Source organism: Lethenteron reissneri, chromosome 15, assembly GCF_015708825.2.
Source record: "Lethenteron reissneri isolate LAM-NWPU_2019-01 chromosome 15, ASM1570882v1, whole genome shotgun sequence".
NCBI lineage: Eukaryota > Metazoa > Chordata > Hyperoartia > Petromyzontiformes > Petromyzontidae > Lethenteron > Lethenteron reissneri.
This window is the reverse complement of record NC_083793.1, coordinates 13,503,512-13,521,860: the sequence shown is the minus strand read 5'-3', so window position 1 is coordinate 13,521,860 and position 18,349 is coordinate 13,503,512. Positions and strand designations below refer to the sequence as shown.

Here is an 18,349-nt window from a genome sequence, read left to right as displayed (position 1 = left end):
TTCTTGGAAAAATTGATCGTGTTCAGAAACGCTTACAGGATCCTACTATGAATTTCAAGGAAGCAGCAACTGATCTTGAATCTTTGGAGCATGAATTTGTCAAGCTTTGTGATGATTTGAGCCAAGTTGCTGTAGAAAACGCCAAAACAAGATGCGCAGCCTGGTGGATCGATGTGGACAGAAGAATTAGGTGACGTCGGAAGATGCCAGGAGAACTGGCAAGAGATGCAGGACTTTCAGCAGAAGAAGAAATTGTGCGCGTTATGAAGAGAATATTTTATCGACTTCAACTGGAGATGTCAACACGGTTTTTACAACTAAAAGACCCTAACACGAAATTTGGATTTCTGCTCGACGTCAAAACTATTCTATCCGACACAGATGTCGATGCAATTCGTAGAAATTGCACAGATTTTGGAAATTTCTATGACATCGACATCAATGGCCACGAACTTTTCACAGAAATTGGAGATTGCAAAATGCTGCTCAGTAACAGGAATTAAGTTCTACCAGAAACTCCTTTGGATCCTCTTGGTTTTACTGTGTTTTATTGCAACGACATATTTCCGAATTTGCGAATTTCACTGCAAATTTGATTAACATTGGCAATTTCAATTGCAAGCTGTGAGCGGTCGTTCAGCAAATTGAAACTTGTGTTTTCGTATTTGCGTGCTTCAATGGGATAAGATCGTCTCAGCGATCTTGCTCTTCTTAGCGTTGAAAGAGAAACATTGGAAAAAAAATGATTTTGATTACGTGATTGACCAGTTTGCGACAGTCAAATCAAGAAAAATATATCTTTTGTAGAATATGTTAACCAGTCTACGAAAGTGACTGAGTGAGCCATGTAATATAATTTCTATAAATTTGATTTTTAAAATACAATGTTTCATAAAAATTTAAATTGTTATTCCTTATTCGATGTAATAGGAAAATGTGATTAAACGGGGGGGGGGGGGGGGGGGGGGCGCCAATTTTATAGTTCGTCCCCGGGCGCAAAATATCCTAGCTACGCCTCTGCCAACACCTGCCGCGAGGCAGAACACCTGCCGCGAACACCTGCCGCGAGGCAGAACACCTGCCCTCTGAACCGTGTTGTTTGGACAGGATTTCTGCGACTTTCCTACTCAGACCCAGGCTTGCGTGTGTCGCACTTCCGAACTCTAGAGCGTACGTCCAGTTCGGTCACTGCACCATTTATTTGTTTTAACGATGGCCTTGCCAGTGGACGCTCGTTGTCGGCATGCACGCAACGATGAACAAGGAAATTCTTCCAGGTTGGTTCTGTTTTATTCTCCAGCTCCAAATCTGTAACCACTAAGTATGACACTAGGCCTCTACGTCCACACCATCCACACATGCACATCCACCAGACATGCAAGGATACCATCTCTTATCACTAAATAACATATACATAACCAAATGTCAACATTAAACAGTATGAACACGTGTAACATTAACTCTAGTAACAATAACTTGCAATGGCGACTGCCCTAGCGGATTAGGTAAAAGCTAACATTATTCATTTACCCATCAGTTAAAGAATATGAATCCATTGCAGCAGCATGACTCATTATAAAGCAAACGAAGATAAAGCGAAATATGCTGCACTGTGCCCATGAACAGGTACCCCGAAACGCTTTTTATCCCCTTTTCCTGCCCTTCACTCTTCTCCCAGACCCACCCCTTTCGCACAAATTCCATTCATTTCCCCCAGTGGATCTCCAATCGACCCTTGATTCGCATTCCAATTGAATCCTCTCCGCAAAATCGATTTGAGTCCTTGGTGTCCCACTAATCAGGTGTACTCTCAGCGACCAAGCCACTCGACGCGAGCAGAGCTTACACCCGACTCTTTGGAGCGTCACGTGTGGCAGCCAACCAATGGGAAAGTTTGAATTTCAACCAGCAAAGTCGTCAGATTTGCTGGGTGCTGCAATTTATTAATAGGTCTCGCCTCTCGGCATTCCTTACACCCCCCCCAATCCAACACGTTAAACTGCCACTTGTTCCAAAAACAGAGAGAGGGTCACATGAACCCATTAAAAAACTATATATTATTTCAACGTGGTTGATTGTCGGTATTAAGAAGTAATTCATTGACGTATCGTTATACCCCTAATTATCCCTTCTGATCATCGGGGTGTCAATTTGAGGCATACGAACATCTTTTCCACTGCAGTACAACAGCGCTGTGCAGAAGCCGTGCTAAGCCAGCCCAGCGCGACTCTGGAGACACCTGGTTGTGTTTCCACTGTAGAAGCTGAGTCGTGACTTTAGCGTGTCACTGACATCACAAGCAATTAAGCAATTCAGATGTATGAAGGTAAAGCGGGGACGCTGTGTTTGAGTTGTACTGACTGACATCACATGCAACATGATTTCAGTTAGTACAGCTATCATTATTAGTCCGATCCCTTCATGGATCCAAGCCAGATTAACGTATTCCCGTTCTGTACGTCATCGGTTTTTCTTTTGATTCCGTACGTCATCAAAACAGAACCGGAAGAAAAAATAAAAAAACTTTATCAGTACCGAGGCTCCCACAAGGTTATGCGGGAGGGCGTCTGGCATAGTTTGGCACCAGCTATCACAGAGTGCGGTGGTGTCGTTATAATTCTCTGCGGTGATTACAATGTCGGCGTGTCACTGACATCATACACAGTTAACCCATTGAGATGTATGTAGGTGACGCAGGGACGCTGTTCTTGAGCTGCACTGAATGACATGAAACACAACGTGATGTCTATACAGCTAATGTATTATTAGTCCCACCCCTGGCCAAGCTTGGCTCTGAGCCAAATTAATACGTCTCGTTTTATGGTTTCCTTACGGTACGGCATGGAGAATAGAAAGTGGAAAACCAGCTTTACCATGAGGGCCCCGCGCTGGCACGGTTCAGATGTTACAGTGGAAAAGGCTTATACTTGTCGTGACGTGTGAAGGGGTACAATTGTGTACTCCCTCCACTGCATGCGGTCTTAAGTAGCTTGAAGGATATACGATTCACAACCCTAAAAAAAACTGCGACACACCTTGAACCATTTCTTGTAAGTAGGATTACATTTAAAACTCTTCCCCTTCCGGGCAAATACGCTATTATTCTGCCTTAGTTAATTCAATTAATTATCTATGGGACATTAGGCCGCAATGATTTCCCTCCACTATATTCTTGTCCTTGGCAACATGTTGAGCCTCGCCCCAAGAAAGGTCGATCGCTGCCACCAGCTCGTCCTTCACGGTCTTGCACCACATGGTCTAGGGTCTCCCATATTTACTTTTGCCGTTGGTGTCCATTTTAGGGCAATTGTTGGTATACGGTCCTGGTCAACTCTCAGTACATGCCTTAGCAATACATTAATAATTGATATCACACCAGAGTGAAAGTGCAGCGAACCAAAAACAAATGTAAAGATACTGTTATAAAACGTGCCTGGTAATGGCACCATGCGGTGTTATTATCGTTTGTCACGACGCCATATTTGAAGTTAGATAAAAGTCTCAAAATTGCAGGAAGCCAATAATTATTTTTTGAATACTCGTCTCCACAGCCGACGCAACCTACTGTCTGCTCTCTTATTTTCCGCATCAAACTTAGTGATAAAATTTCTAAATGCCTTCAAATGGAACTCAAAGTCACATGCTCTATCTCTCAGTCTCTGCGACGTTTCTGACTTGCTTCCGTTCCTTATACTATCAATTAGATATATCACAAATGCTTTGCTGATGCCTATGCTGACAGCGCTAAAAACTGGTGCAAGGAAAGTATTGGACAATAGCTCCATGCTCTTGGCAGGACGAAGTTTCTTCGTGTTTGAGGCAGAACCAAGCTTTTTCGCTTTGCCCCCATCAAGAGTGCCATCTTCTGAGGTGGCCCATCGTCTTGCCTGCAATGTGCCGACCTTAAGCTCGTCTTGAAGCTTATTTTGCGCTTCTCTTAAGGCAACGACCCTCCGATTACGAGGCCGTTTTATTTCAAGCTGGTCGCAAATTTTGATCAACTCATTGAGACACTGCTTTAGACTATCCAGACTGTTTCCCTCTGCTTCAAGGGTTCTATCGACTTCATCAAGGCTATTGTTTTCAATAAACTCCTTGGAGAGTATTCTAGCTGGAGCATACTCTTTGGAGGGTATGCTATCTGTAGCGACCTGACTACCAATCAAACCCAATGCCATTCCACCAGCCGTCAGTGCAGTCAAACCAAGAATAACCGGGGAGGCGAAAAGACATCCAACTGCCGCGAGAGCACCAGTGGCCATGGCGCCAGCTCCCACCAACCCGGCGTCAACTCCCTTTGACCCGGCGCTATCAACATTCCGCTGCGTCTTGTCCAACGCGTCCGCAATTCTTCGGAAATGTGAAATTGTCTCCTCCCTCTTCCTCTCCCACTGTATGAAGGCCCTGCAGGTCTGCTGATAGGTTTCGTCAAACGCTCTCTTTAATTCACCTGTTGACAGTCAACACAGAGTGGTCGGATCAACATGCCATGAGTGAGCATCTCTTAATGTCACGCACAGTGCACACAGGGTCTTGTGGCTGGCACCACGCCTGGCCAATTTGATCTTCCCTTTTGCTGATGTATACACACCACACCAGGTACTCTGTTAAGGCTCCATTGACTTAGGGAACGACCAGGACCGGCTGTGATATCACTGACTCCTGAAGATAGCCAAAATAAACGAATTATGAATCGTAACATTGGTCGTGAAAGCCAACGTGTACAAAATTAACAATGTTTGGCATACTAATTATAACTCGAGAACCAACAGTAGTACAAATAAACACGTTGGGAGGTTCTGATCTGAGCTATGAGAGTGCGCAAAACACGTTCAATGGTCAGACGAGCTCAGCTACCACCACCTCTGCCATCTGCGAGTCACAGAGCTATAGACATAGACGCGGACACTGAAGAGTGCACAACAGTGCATGTTTGGACAAGACAGAGAGAGAATGGGAATTGAAGGCCATTCAGAATTTATCCATGTACGCGAGTTAAAGCAGGATATGGCTGCGGATAGCACGACAATGCCAAACAAAGGGCACAATAAGCGTTGACGAACGTTTACTCGTCCTTATAGCCATTCTGTATCTGCGTTGCAGGTTAGCTGAGTTCCGGGCACGGGATGCTCCTGGCAGCAAGTGGTGGTCGCTCCTTCGCTCCGTCTAGAGAACGAGCCACAGCAAACACAGAAAATGCACGAGTGAGTGGGGAGGCAGATAAAAGGGGGGTTCTACTGTAACCACAATTACACCAAGTCTACACAAATACTGGCTATTAACAGAACTGAGTCTTACTGTTCGTGTGCTACTGTGTACTTAAAAAGGTTCAGTTGTCAGTATTGTGTCACCATTTTGAAGGGGGAATAGCGCACGAGACTCAAAAATACCACGATTTTGATCGAATGTTGTGGGTGTTTCTTAGCCGTGTCTAAAAAACAACTACTGTGGCCGCCCACGGTGGCCATGACCTTGGTGGGGGGGGGGGGGGCAAAGCAGTAACGTGGCGTGGTCAGCATGGGCCCCTGCAGCAAATGGGGCCCCCCACTGTTAAAATGCCCTCTTCATCGACCAGCATTTGCGCCCCCTCCTGCATTGGTTGGGCACCGGTGCAAGGTGCACCGCCTGCACACTCTACAACGAAGCCGCTGGAATGATCGGCATTTCAATGATGAGGCGGTTCAGTCTTCTTGGTTCTTTCGTTAGTCACGTAGAAGGGAAATAAAAAATAATAAAAATAAAAAATAATAAAATTAAATTCTCACGACGTTTCGGCCACAACACAAGCAGCCGTCCGAAACGTCGTGCGAATTTTATTTTATTATGTTTTATTTTTATTATTTATTATTTCCCTTCTACGTGACTTTACCGAACGATTTTAATTTGGAGCTTTTGTGACTGCAGGAATTACTCTTTGGTTCTTTCGGTAAAGTCACGTATAAAGATAAAATAATAAATTAAATAATAGCATACTACGACGTTTCGATTGCAACACAAGCAATCATCAGGTATAAAAGAAATAGCAACAAAAATCTAACCAGAAAACTATAGACAGACATATAACAAGACAGATATCACAAAGATACACAGAGAGAGAACACGCATCGGCACAAAGAGAGAGAAAATAGCATGTCAATGAGTAGGACGACGCGTGGTACGGTAAGAAAGAACCAAGAAGATGAATCCCTGCAGTCACGAAAGCTTTAAATCGAAATTTAGGCGGTTCAGTATTGTTTTAGCGAACTTGCAGAGAACGGCAGATATAGTTCTCAGTATCTTCTTTCTTTGGTATGTTTTGAATATTATTTTTATCTCACTGTCGATAATACATTTTTGGGCTGCATCGGTACACGTATAAGTGTATCTTTCAGACTTGAGAATTCTAGTTTCCTGAGTGCTGTCATATGCTTGGCGGTCATTCGATGACACGTACGGGGACGTTAAATTAACTGCGAGAATCTGTGGCGATGCAGAGTAATTCTTTATTTTATTGGTGACAGATTGGACACTGACGAAAATGACAGTATTTCAGTATTGTGCACTATTTACTTAACACCAAAACGAAATACAGCAAAAACACTACTTTCAATATCGTCCCGCGAAACACAGACGTGTGTGTGTCGCTGTGAGCACCTGGGTGCGTGTTACGTGTGCGTCAAGAGTCCAAGTTGACTTCTCTACCTGTAGACAGCACCCCGACGACCCCTTCCTTGTTCTTCGTGTTCGACAGCCACGCGATCACGAAAAATGCCTTGGATGTTGCGACGCTATGGATCGGACGGACAATCGTAGTCACCACCACAGAACAGGCCGACGAAAATGACTAACACCCTCACTAAATACATCCCTTCTGTCGTACGTGTAAAAATTTGCATTGCTTTAGGCCAGGGGTCAGCAACCAGATTAACAAGATGTGCCATTTTTTATTGAATTCGGTAATAAAAAAAACCTCAATATTTCAATGCAGTGTTGGTGAATACGAGACGATGGGTCCTTAATAAATAACGGTCACGAAGACGTCCTTAAAGAGCCGCATGCGGCTCAGGAGCCGCAGGTTGCCGACTCCTGCTTCAGGCGATTTACACTGAGGTACATAACCATTCCCGCTTTCAATAGAATCATAACTTTTGCTTCTCTGCACGTAAGCATCCACATTAACTTCTTGTACAGTACAACATTACAACAGAATAGTCACGCGTTTTGTCTTTTTCAAATGAGAGGTCTCAGGCATGGCGATGTCTCATCTAAAATCCAAACACCAATAAACTTGTATTGATACCATGGTGCAGTGAGGGTGTTACATCACCATATCGTTGCATGCGGACACTCAAAAACCATAACGTTTGCTGTTGTCATTAATCCTAACCTCTCGTCCTCTTCCCACTTATCTCAACTCTGCCAGACCTCACATCTCGCTCGATCTCCTGAACTCCCTATTTTCCATTTCCTTTTTCCAGTGACAGCTGAGTTACTCATCCGTGACTTCATCGCATCCCAACTCAACGCAGTCAAATTGATCCTTTATCACCTCCCCAGTTTCCACATCTATAAACTCCAGATAATCACAAATGTCACTGCCAGACTTCTCACCTGCATCTCTAAACGTGAACGTATCACCACCCCCAATAGGTCAATCTCTCTACTGTCTCTCAATCCAATCCTGTATCCTTTTAAAGATCCCACGCACTGTCTCCAAGATCTTTCATGGACTGATTCCTTCCTTCTGTTCACCTCTCACCACTCCCCTCTCAGCTCACTCTCCTCCCCTCTAAGCACACTCTGCTCCAGCAATCAAGGCATTCTGTCAAAGCCTCCAGCCAAGCTTCGCTCGGTGGGAGGTCGCCTAATTTTCCTCTGCTACCCAAATCGTCTGAAACGCCCTTCCCCCAGCCGCCCGTGCTGTCAGCTTCTTCCCCCTGTTCAATTTGCCCGAAGACCTTCATTTCCCCCCCCTCAGACGCGGCATCCCGTTGGATCTGGCTGGAGAGGAACGAGCAATGGCAGAGCCACACAGGCAGGAGAGAGGCAAGGCTGAGTCGAGTGGCGGATCGAGGGGGTAGTTCCAGGACACTGGTTCTGCTGTCCAGCCCCCCCACCCCCTCCCTGAGGTGTAGTGGGATAATCGACGAAACGCCGCTGAAGGGGGGTGCCTACTCGAGAACCCGGTGAAGTCCCCGCTCAGCTCGGTGCCAGTTAGGGGAGTTAGTGCCTTAAATGAGGATGGAGGAGGAAGCGATTGAAGTGCCAATCAGGCCCACAGAAGCCACAGGGAAGTTGAGTAACTTTCACGTGAGCCGGCAGCGATGACCCTCATCGTATTTCGGATATATGTGGCTTCTCTCTATGCAATAACATAAACATGCCCACTGTTTACAGCATTTGAGATCCAAGTTGCATTTGGACGGTATATTAATACAAATTGTACAGTATTGTACGTGGCAGCGACAAACCTGGGGCTGAACATTAACGGCAGTTCTCTTCCGAGACACATTTCACATTTTAGACGTGTCCTCCAGGTGCTCATTACCTCTTTGGTCGTCGCTTCGCCACCTCCGCAGATGTCAAGAAACGGGAACTCGTCGCCATCTGCTCTATTTTAGTCAGCGATCCAATTTATAGACTTGAAGGTATGCGGGGCGTGTGTGTGTGTGGGGCACGGTAGTGTAGCGTTAAGCGCTTGGCTGTGCTACGAACCCGGCTGTCCAAGTTTGTTTCCTGCTCATGGCCAATACCGGCGACGATTATCTGAACGGGTCCTGGGCCTCCCCTAGGTCGACTCAGCTTCAAATGAGTACCTGGTGCGGTGTGTAAACATCGCCACTAGGGAGACAAAGGCGGCCGGGCGAGGTGTTGGCCACCCACCCCCTCGTGTGCCGTGTCGGTCTTTATAGGTGATCGCTAACAGCACTTGCCCCGACAGGCTGTTAAGGCTACACGGGGGATATTTGTCTTAGTTTTGTGGTGCGGTGCTCGTCTCATGTTTACATCGGAGCCAAGTGTCAATTCCACATTCTCATGGCAACTCCGTTGCTTTGCATGACCGTCAGCCATCATCCCTTCTGCACGAGTCCACTGATTTTACTGAACAGTTTGAATGTTGTATTTGACCTGCGTGTGTTTTGTAATCTGTGCACTCCTTCCGTCAATATCAAAGGAATTTCAAGGATGCATCTGTCGATGCTTTTTGGCACACCTTTCAGTTTTTGTTCGATTTTCTTGGTTGCTCACTGTCATATATCGATTTAGAACAATATAATGGCACTTCAGATAAAATGCAAATACAAATTATAACTAACATAAGAAGTCGTTAATACCAATACGTGATAGTTTATACAAGAATCGAATACAAATGATAGTGGCGATTAGCAGATAGTTAAATGTATTGGTAGCCTTTTGTGAATGAAACACTTAATTCAAAGTTTATGGAGGCTCACGGGTGATGTTTTGCATTATAATTATAATTAAGAACTAGTAATTCATGAAGAATGGGGGGAAATATTAACAGTCGCATTTTTGATAAGTATAGGCAGACCTCACTTAACGTTCAAAATGCGTTCCTGGAAAAGTGAGCGCTAAACGAAGCTGAGCTAATAGGGGTCATTCTACCATTGCATATACGAGGATGCGTTCCAGACAGCGTATTTATTTCGTACAAAAATGTATGAGGACTTTATTGGGGTATCAACAATAGCGCTAATAATACAGATGGTAAAAACATGTTTTACGTCTTATAACATCGGTAAGTATCATGTACTTTTCTATTGTAGTCCTACACGGTAGCGATGGGGGACCTGCTGTGCTCACAATCCAGGACATTCTCAGACGTCAGTGATGCCACCCTCAGTCTAAACTCTGTGGGGAGGTTTCTTTTAGGTGGAGTCTGAGACTCTCTCCTGGACTCGCGACTTCTCGCCTTGCTAAACGGGGGGGGGGGGGGGGGGGTGTAAGATCAATTTTAAAAAAATCGTAATCGTGACCACGAATCGTGATAATTGAATCGCGGGCGTGGGATTTGGTTCGCTCGGCTTACGTCGCTCTCATTGGCTACTTATAAGTACTTTGTTGAAAATTAGATTTTGTTTTTGTAAACATGTTCTCAAGGACAAAGAGCGCGATAACGAATCGACGTTCTATGGGGTCGCGCTAAACGAGGTCTGCCTATAAAGTTCTATCCCACCGACTTTCAATTCGCACTGATCGTTCGCACTGACGTAATTGTGACTCGCGACAATCAATACAAAAACACGATATTCGTGCAAAGTACAAGAAAGACAAACAAATTACTGAACACATACAAATAAAACTCAACAATACCCATCCTATCGGCAAAGCCCACTGAGTTATTAACTTATTTATCAGAAGCGACCTGGCCAAAAATGATTGCTCAACAAAACGGCCCATAATTTTTACATTTATAGCACCAAAATAATCTCAATAAATACATTTACAAAGAACTGCGTCAAGACATCCAGTACAGCGTGCACAAACATCGCACTGCAATCAAAAACACGTACAAGTTGTACACACCACTGGTTCATGTAGAATGTTCTCTAGCTGCGAGAGTTGCAAAAGATGTCCATTATTTGATCCTATGATGTTCACAATGTGTTCCAGTGCAACTGGGTGACGCTCATTGTGGAATCGCGCTCCTACACAATACCGTGATCCATTGCTTGTGGCTTAATATATTTTATATTTCAGTGTTGTGCAGTTGCTATGATTGTCAAATTGTTGCCCATCAATCATAAAACAATGTAATAACAAAAAAACCACACCCGCAATTTGGGAACGTGTGACATTAACATTTGATTTTTCATTCAACCATTTGGGGAGTGGTGTGCAGATGGGGGGTGGCCCAGTACGTGTTTGGATATATCACACGTCACTCATGGTGCGTTCACACCGCACTGCGATAACCACTTTGCCACCGTGCCTACAAAAGTGCTATATATTTCATATTACCGTGGTTAGAATGACAAATATGACAGCGATGTAAAGATTATACCTTTTAGTGTGGAGCCATATGCTGAGCCCTGCACGTTATTTGGCGATGTGGGTGGGGCAGGCGCCCTAGGGGGGTGAAGCGGTAGCATATCAACATAAGCGCACACCCATAGTTGCTATCGCAGCCACAGGGAACAAAGGTAACTTCGGACTAAGGGTCCCTGTGTTGGCGACGGAGAGACAAGCAAAATGTGGTAGACGTGTTGTTTATGGGTCACTCTTTCTCTCAGTTAATGCTCGGACTGCCACCCACAACAACTCGTACAAGAGTTTTTAGGCCAAGCCACTCCAAGTTTGTTGGTCTGACTGTTTTCCTAATGTACAAAGTTTAATGTTCTTGGAATACGTGGTGGTCTCCAGTAGAAGTAAATTCAAAAGTTGATTGATTCGATCTTGACTTAAAGCTTTCGTGACTGCAGGAATTCATATTCTTGGGTCTTTCGGTAAAGTCACGTAGATAGTTAAAAGAAAATAACAAAAAACTACGATGTTTCGATCGCAACACAAGCGTTCGTCATCAGGAAGAAAAAAGAGTGGGACAGCTGCTGAGATAGACTGTTTAAAAGGTTTAAATTGGGTGTAGCCCAAGGGTCATAAACGAAGTGGGCTGGGCTAGTGAAAAAAAAAAGATTGGGCTAGTGATGTTAATGTGAGAGATTAGCATGTTAATGGAAGATCGCAGAGAAGCAACGTCGAGCTCAGCAAGCGAAGTGGCTGTTTTAGTGTGGAAAATTTTACCTGTTAATGTAAAATCAGAGCCGAAAATAACTAACATCGGAAAGTGGTAGGATGCAAACATCACAGCCAGTTATGATTTCAACTGGATGATAACGTCCTTCCAATGATTGCTCAGTTTATACCCAACTTCTCGATTGAAGTTGTGTCTGTGTCTGTATTTGTGGATGGTTTCATGAAAGAATCTTTGTTGATAGCGAGTGGGTTTGCAAAGTACCTTCATCTTAGATAAATCAATTTCCTGTGAGCCCACCGCATTAAAACAATGATCAGACACGTCCGAGGTATTGGTCCTACCATGTTTCAGATCTGCCTTATGTTCACAAACACGGTCCGAGACATATCGCTTAGTTTCCCCAATGTAACTACTGCCACAAACACAGCTTTGTTTGTAGACGTCGGGGTATTGCATGTCAGGGATCACATCCTTCACAGACGGGATCAGATCACGAATTTCATGTACTGTGTAAAATCGAACCTGGATCTTGTGTTTGCTTATGATTTTGGAGATCTTTTTGGTGACCTGCTATGTATGGCAATGATTGGGACCTCAGATGGTTCTTTCCCAACGGTTGGTGTGAAAGCTTTACGGATTGTGTAGTCTGAATATCCATCCATCTTGAGAGCTTGGTGTACGTGTTTCAGTTCACTGGCTAGGTGATGAGGGAATTCTTCTGGGCAGGATGGTGGTGGAAGTCTGGTTTTAGAAATGCATCTGTATGGGTGGCTTTCCTGTAGACAAAGTGTCCCATTGAGCCAATATGGTCTTCTTTTGATTAAAACATCCAACAATGGTAGCTTGCCATCCTTTTCCACCTCCATGGTGAATTTGATGGCTGTGTGTAGGCCTCCGCAAGGTAAGGTGATTTACCCTTTTTACCGGGTAAAAGGTGTCGACATGCCAAGGGGTAAGGTAAAGGGTAGGGTAAAGGTAGCTTGGAAGAATTACCCGGTAGGGTAAAGGTAGGGCGAAGTATTACCCGGTAAATATGGTGCATTGTTTACCACTAAAAGCTCCGTCGTGCAGTCCGTGGCCTCCATTTAATAAGTAATATTAAAACAAACTTTATTAAAAACACGCTTTTATTAAATGTACTAGTAATGGCAGAACTCTACGACTCCAGGAAGTGGCCCCGAGGCTTGCCATAATGTCAGGGACCGTGGTGATTTACAGCCAACGTCAGTTGACCATGGACAATTAGACCCAAGCCGAAACATAACATATACAAAATAATGTTTAAAAATATATAGATTTTTTTATGATAGAATATAGTATTGTCATCAGTATGACCTAAGTATACCGAGTTTGCAGTCGATACCACGTTAGGAAGTGGGTAAAAATTGAGTTTCAAGATTTGAGGATACAACAACAACAACGACAGACAGTGAGTTAATAGAAAACGTGTAGAATTGGAATCATCGAGAGTATTCTATATGATTAAAGCGCTCTACCTAGCATTTACCGTTATAAACTTTGTTCATGTGTCGTAGTTCCCTAGTAATTACCCTGTAATCGGGTAATTTGTATGGGGTAAGGGTAAAAGGTAGGGTAAAGGTAAGCTCGTTGCTTTTTACCTTTTACCTTGTACCTTACCTGCTAAAGGGTAAAAGGTAGGGTAGAGTGATTGTATTGTGGTAAGGTCAAGGGTAGGGTAAAGGTAGGCTCGTAGTTTTTACCTTTTAACTTTTACATTACCTTGCCGAAGCCTAGCTGTGTGTATGGAATTGATGTGGTTGAAGACTTGGTTCAGAGCTGGTCGGCCATGTGGCCAGATGACGAACGTGTCATCTACGTACCTCTTCCACAAGGACGGACGTAGAGTGGATGCCTGGATGGCATGTCTCAACTTTTTCCATCAAAACATTGGTTACAACTGGAAATAAGGGAAAACCCATTGGGGTACCTTCAACTTGTTTGTAGAATGTTCCATTTCAGGTGAAGTAAGTGTTGGTTAGGCAGTATCTCACCAGGGCCGGTACATCAGCATTCAGTCCTTGTTGTACCAAATCTTCAATGTTTGAAATGGTGTCAGGCACGAAACTAACGAGCAAATCACCCGGAGATAGTGATATGTCCTTTATTAACGATACCAAGTGAGCTGAGTTAAGTACAGATGAGGTGGTCTTACCAGTGAATGTTTTGTAAGGTCTCAGACATAAATCGGGCCAGTTTGTAGGTGGGTGAGTTAATGGTAGAGACGATAGGATGAAGGGGTGTCCATTCTTTATGAATTTTTGGTAATTCATACAATCTGGGTGGTCTAGCAGCAGAGGGTTTCAAGGAAAACCGCTTGGTTGGTTCGATTAAAGATGTCGAATCAGTGATGATATTGTTGGTTTTCGTAACGAGGCAGTTGGTGGGATATTTTTAAATTTTGGTATAGCTACCATCATTAAGTAGGTCCTGAATTGTGTTGTATGTGGTTTTGTCCATGGTGACTGTGGCATTGCCCTTGTCGGCTGAGAGGATGATGATGTCATCTCTCTTTTTTTATTGAGAAAGCTCAAAGCACTCATCCTTACTGATGTTGCTAATAGGTGTCTTAGCGTTTTTGAGGATTGCAGCGATTTCTAATCTTGCCACATCTGCAGTTATGGGTCCCAGACCCTTAAGAGCTACGTCGACCTGGGCAATTATTTCATTAACAGGGATGTGTTTAGGGGTGACTGCGAAATTCAACCCTTTGGCTAGAACCTATTTTAGGCTGTCGGAAAATGGACTGTTACTATGATTGATAACAATCTTGTCAACGTCTAACTTTTTGACGTGTGTATCTGGCTTCTTCTTGGAAAGGAGGTTGAACTTGGAAATCAGGTTATCTTTGCATTTATCTCATTGAGGCAGGCTGAAGAGGTTGTAATTTTATCTACATGCTCCCAATCAGATGTAGACATGTTTTCGTCAATGTGAAGTGTGATTTCAGCAGAGTCTTGTTTAAATTGTCTAGTCTAGTTCAATCGGAGCACTCTTATTATATCTGAAATCAGGACTAAGCCAGCCCTGAACAAGATCCGTTTAGCATTGGGAGAAGTAACAGCAGCAGATGTCAGTGTTAAAGCGATCGGTATTACCTGAGTGTCGCAGCATTTCTTCAGAAATGTGAGCAAATCGATCATATGACCCTTCTTGTCTCGAAGTTTGTTAAAAGATCTAATAGTTGTGTGGAAACCCTCTCCATAGAGGCGGTTATATCTTAACTTAAAGCTTTCGTGACTGCAGAAATTCATATTCTTGGGTCTTTCGGTAAAGTCGCATAGATAGTTCAAAGAAAGAAACAAAAAATAACAAAAAACTACGTTTCCATTCAAACACAAGCGTTCGTAGACCCTTGGTCTACACCCATTTTAAACCTTTAAAACAGTCTACCTCAGCAGCTGTCCCACTGTTTTTTCTTCCTGATGACGAATGCTTGTGTTGCGATCAAAACATTGTAGTTTTTTTGTTATTTTCGTTAAACTATCTAAGTGACTTTACCGAATGACCCAAGAATATTGATGGATTCGCCCAGGTGAATCCCGTACAACTGCTCCCCTATCGGTAGTAAATCAGGGAGCTCAGGCCCAGAGTGGTTGTGAACCAGAAAGGGGAGGCACAGAGCATAAGCGGCACAGTCTAGACTCGAGAGGAGGAAGTGCTGGAGAGAGTGGTCGTTTGTAGACGAATGGGAAGGCATAGAGGTTCGCGGGAACTCGTACCTTCTGCGTCTAAGTGCCACCGCGCCGCGCACATCGGGTCGAGTCACCCCAGAAAGTTCGTCTATGCCCAGCCAAACCCGACATGAGAGATTAAATGTTACACAGTCTGTCGTCGTGGTCTTCATATTGTTGGTAGTGCATTGTGGGTGTGCAATTGTCTGTTATTGTTAGGCAGATGTCTAACTCTATGAGGGCTCAGTTTTAACGGGAGGCCCTCAGTTTAGAAATCCTGCCTTGCCGCCAGCGAGGCATGCACAGGGTCTTCACCCCGAGGAGCGGTTTCCCAGAGCCGTGAGAAGGCCGCTTAACCTCGGGTGGAAGGGGTATGGGGGTGTGTGTGGGATGAGGACCCAACTTTAGGCATTGTGCACTGTGCACGCAGTAGGGCCACCGCCGAGTAATTGGTATCGTGCACAAAACGGTTCCCCCCTCTTATCAGGCTATACTAGGCACGGCCTAATATAACCGCACCCCGTACCGCCAGAGCTCGCCAAAAGGTGGGAAAAGTGTATATTCACCGTGGACGCGAAGAACCAACCTTAGGTTATGTTCACATCACCCCTGTGGAGAGATACACATATATCGATACCCACCCGTGGGTAAGGTTACATATATGTACATACACGCACGGATACACCCACCTAAAGCGACGGTGGCATGGGTACTTTCTACTCAACGAAGCGGGGTGAACTATTATCTCCAGTGTGAGGTTGCGAGGTGAGATTTGGTTTCCTAGCTGCGGTGTGGGCCCGTGAGTTTGTGGCGTACGCCGGTGCACTCGGAGGGGGTGAGAACGGCTCGGGGCTGCTCCTCCAACCCCAGGCCCATGCTTCGCTCTGGGACTCGGACGTGGAAGTCGGCCTGCGGCCCGGCCAGGCGGCATGGCAGATAGCCAATCGACGATGGCGCACGAGGGTCTGCCCGTGGCGGAGGCTGCTCCAGACCAGCTCTCGCCGTGCCGGAAAGGCCTCGGGTGGCGTTGCCTCCCTCAATTCCCTCCCACCCTGCTCGTGCAAACCTCATGTCGCGTCACAATCGTTTTTTAATGGGAAAATGTCAAAACTGGGTGGTTTTTAACTTTTGCCGACAAAACTGGATCCCAAATGTCAAAACTGGGTGGTCTTGGAAAACGACAGGCAAAACAGGGTGGTGCTTTTTGATATGACAAAACTGGGTGATGTTCAATGTGGACAAATGTCAAAACTGGGTGAAGAAGGTGTACCATTTAATGTATCATTTTGTACACGTTTAGGTCCTTGCGTTATTCATCCATATGTCGCCACAGATTTAGAGCGTTCCAAATGATGTTTCTCGTGGCTCATGTTCCACACCTTGCACCACAAACTTTCCGTTTGCATACTGGCACAGTGTGCCAGCTCGCTTACTTGCCGTTTGCATACTGGCACAGTGTGCCAGCTCGCTTACTTGCCGTTTGTATACTGGCACAGTGTGCCAGCTCGCTTACTTGCCGTTTGTATACTGGCACAGTGTGCCAGCTCGCTTACTTGCCGTTTGCATACTGGCACAGTGTGCCAGCTCGCTTACTTGCCGTTTGTATACTGGCACAGTGTGCCAGCTCGCTTACTTGCCGTTTGTATACTGGCACAGTGTGCCAGCTCGCTTACTTGCCGTTTGTATACTGGCACAGTGTGCCAGCTCGCTTACTTGCCGTTTGTATACTGGCACAGTGTGCCAGCTCGCTTACTTGCCGTTTGTATACTGGCACAGTGTGCCAGCTCGCTTACTTGCCGTTTGTATACTGGCACAGTGTGCCAGCTCGCTTACTTGCCGTTTGTATACTGGCACAGTGTGCCAGCTCGCTTACTTGCCGTTTGTATACTGGCACAGTGTGCCAGCTCGCTTACTTGCCGTTTGCATACTGGCACAGTGTGCCAGCTCGCTACTACAGTAACACTTACTTGCCATTTGTATACTGGCACAGTGTGCCAGCTTGCAACTACAGTAACACTTTCAGCTCGCGAACATACACGAACTTGCCATTTGTATACTGGTGCAGTGTGCCAGCTTGCATGTACATTAGCGCGTAGCATCAACCAACAATCCAAAAGTTTGGTATTGACGCGAGTCACTAGTCTAGGTCATCACGCAAGGTGGCAGTGCGCCCGCCTGGTCGCAAGCCCGCCCCGAGCTCACTTCCGAGTGCGAGCCGTAGCTTGAAATGTTGGTCGTTGGGGTGCTGGCACACTGTGCCAGCGTACAAATATCAAGTGTGTGTAGTTATATGGTGCTGGCACACTGTGCCAGCATACTAATACCAAGTGTTTAGATGAATGGGGTGCTGGCACAGTGTGCCAGTATACAAATACCAAGTGTTTGGATGAATGGGGTGCTGGCACACTGTGCTAGTATACAATTATCAAGTGTATGTGACAAATGTCAAAACTGGGTGCACCCTGAGTGTCCAAAACTCAAGTTTTTGGCCACCCAGGGTGCACCCAGTTTTGACATTTGGGATCCAGTTTTGTCGGCAAAAGTTAAAAACCACCCAGTTTTGACATTTTCCCGTTTTTTAATGTATTGCATTACATGATTAAATTTAGACATGGAAGTTTGCTGAATTGAAAGTTTATGTTCACGTTAAGTGAGTGCACTTAACAATGGAGCAGACTTCAGTGCATTGTTTTATGTGCTGCAGATGATTTTTCGAATTCAGTCATTAGTATCCTTTCGCTCGCAAGCAAACACCACATCGAGATGATAATCTTCCGACATCAATCTTGCTGCGCCGGTCACGTCATCCGGATGTCTGACTTGAGACTCGCAAAGCAAGTTTTATTCTCTCAGCTCAGTCAAGGAGAATGCTCAAGGGGGGAGAAAAAATGCTTTAAGGAGGTCTCCAAGGCCAACATGAACAAGTGCAACTCTTGGGAGACTATTGCCCAAGATCGTTCCA

General features: G+C 45.0%; 1 protein-coding gene across 1 annotated transcript in view; it reads right to left on the bottom strand.

The window, feature by feature from the left end:
* The window catches only part of LOC133342510 (protein furry homolog-like), a 96,127-nt gene extending 79,669 nt beyond the window's left edge, over positions 1 to 16,458 (bottom strand). Inside the window, exons 1-2 of the mRNA XM_061551663.1 lie at positions 16,204 to 16,458; positions 15,436 to 15,444 (exon numbers count right to left, since the gene is read on the bottom strand). Of these exons, the coding sequence (XP_061407647.1) occupies positions 15,436 to 15,444; positions 16,204 to 16,458 (264 nt within the window). The remainder of the gene's footprint in view (positions 1 to 15,435; positions 15,445 to 16,203) is intronic.
* Between the last annotated feature and the right edge of the window lie 1,891 nt (positions 16,459 to 18,349).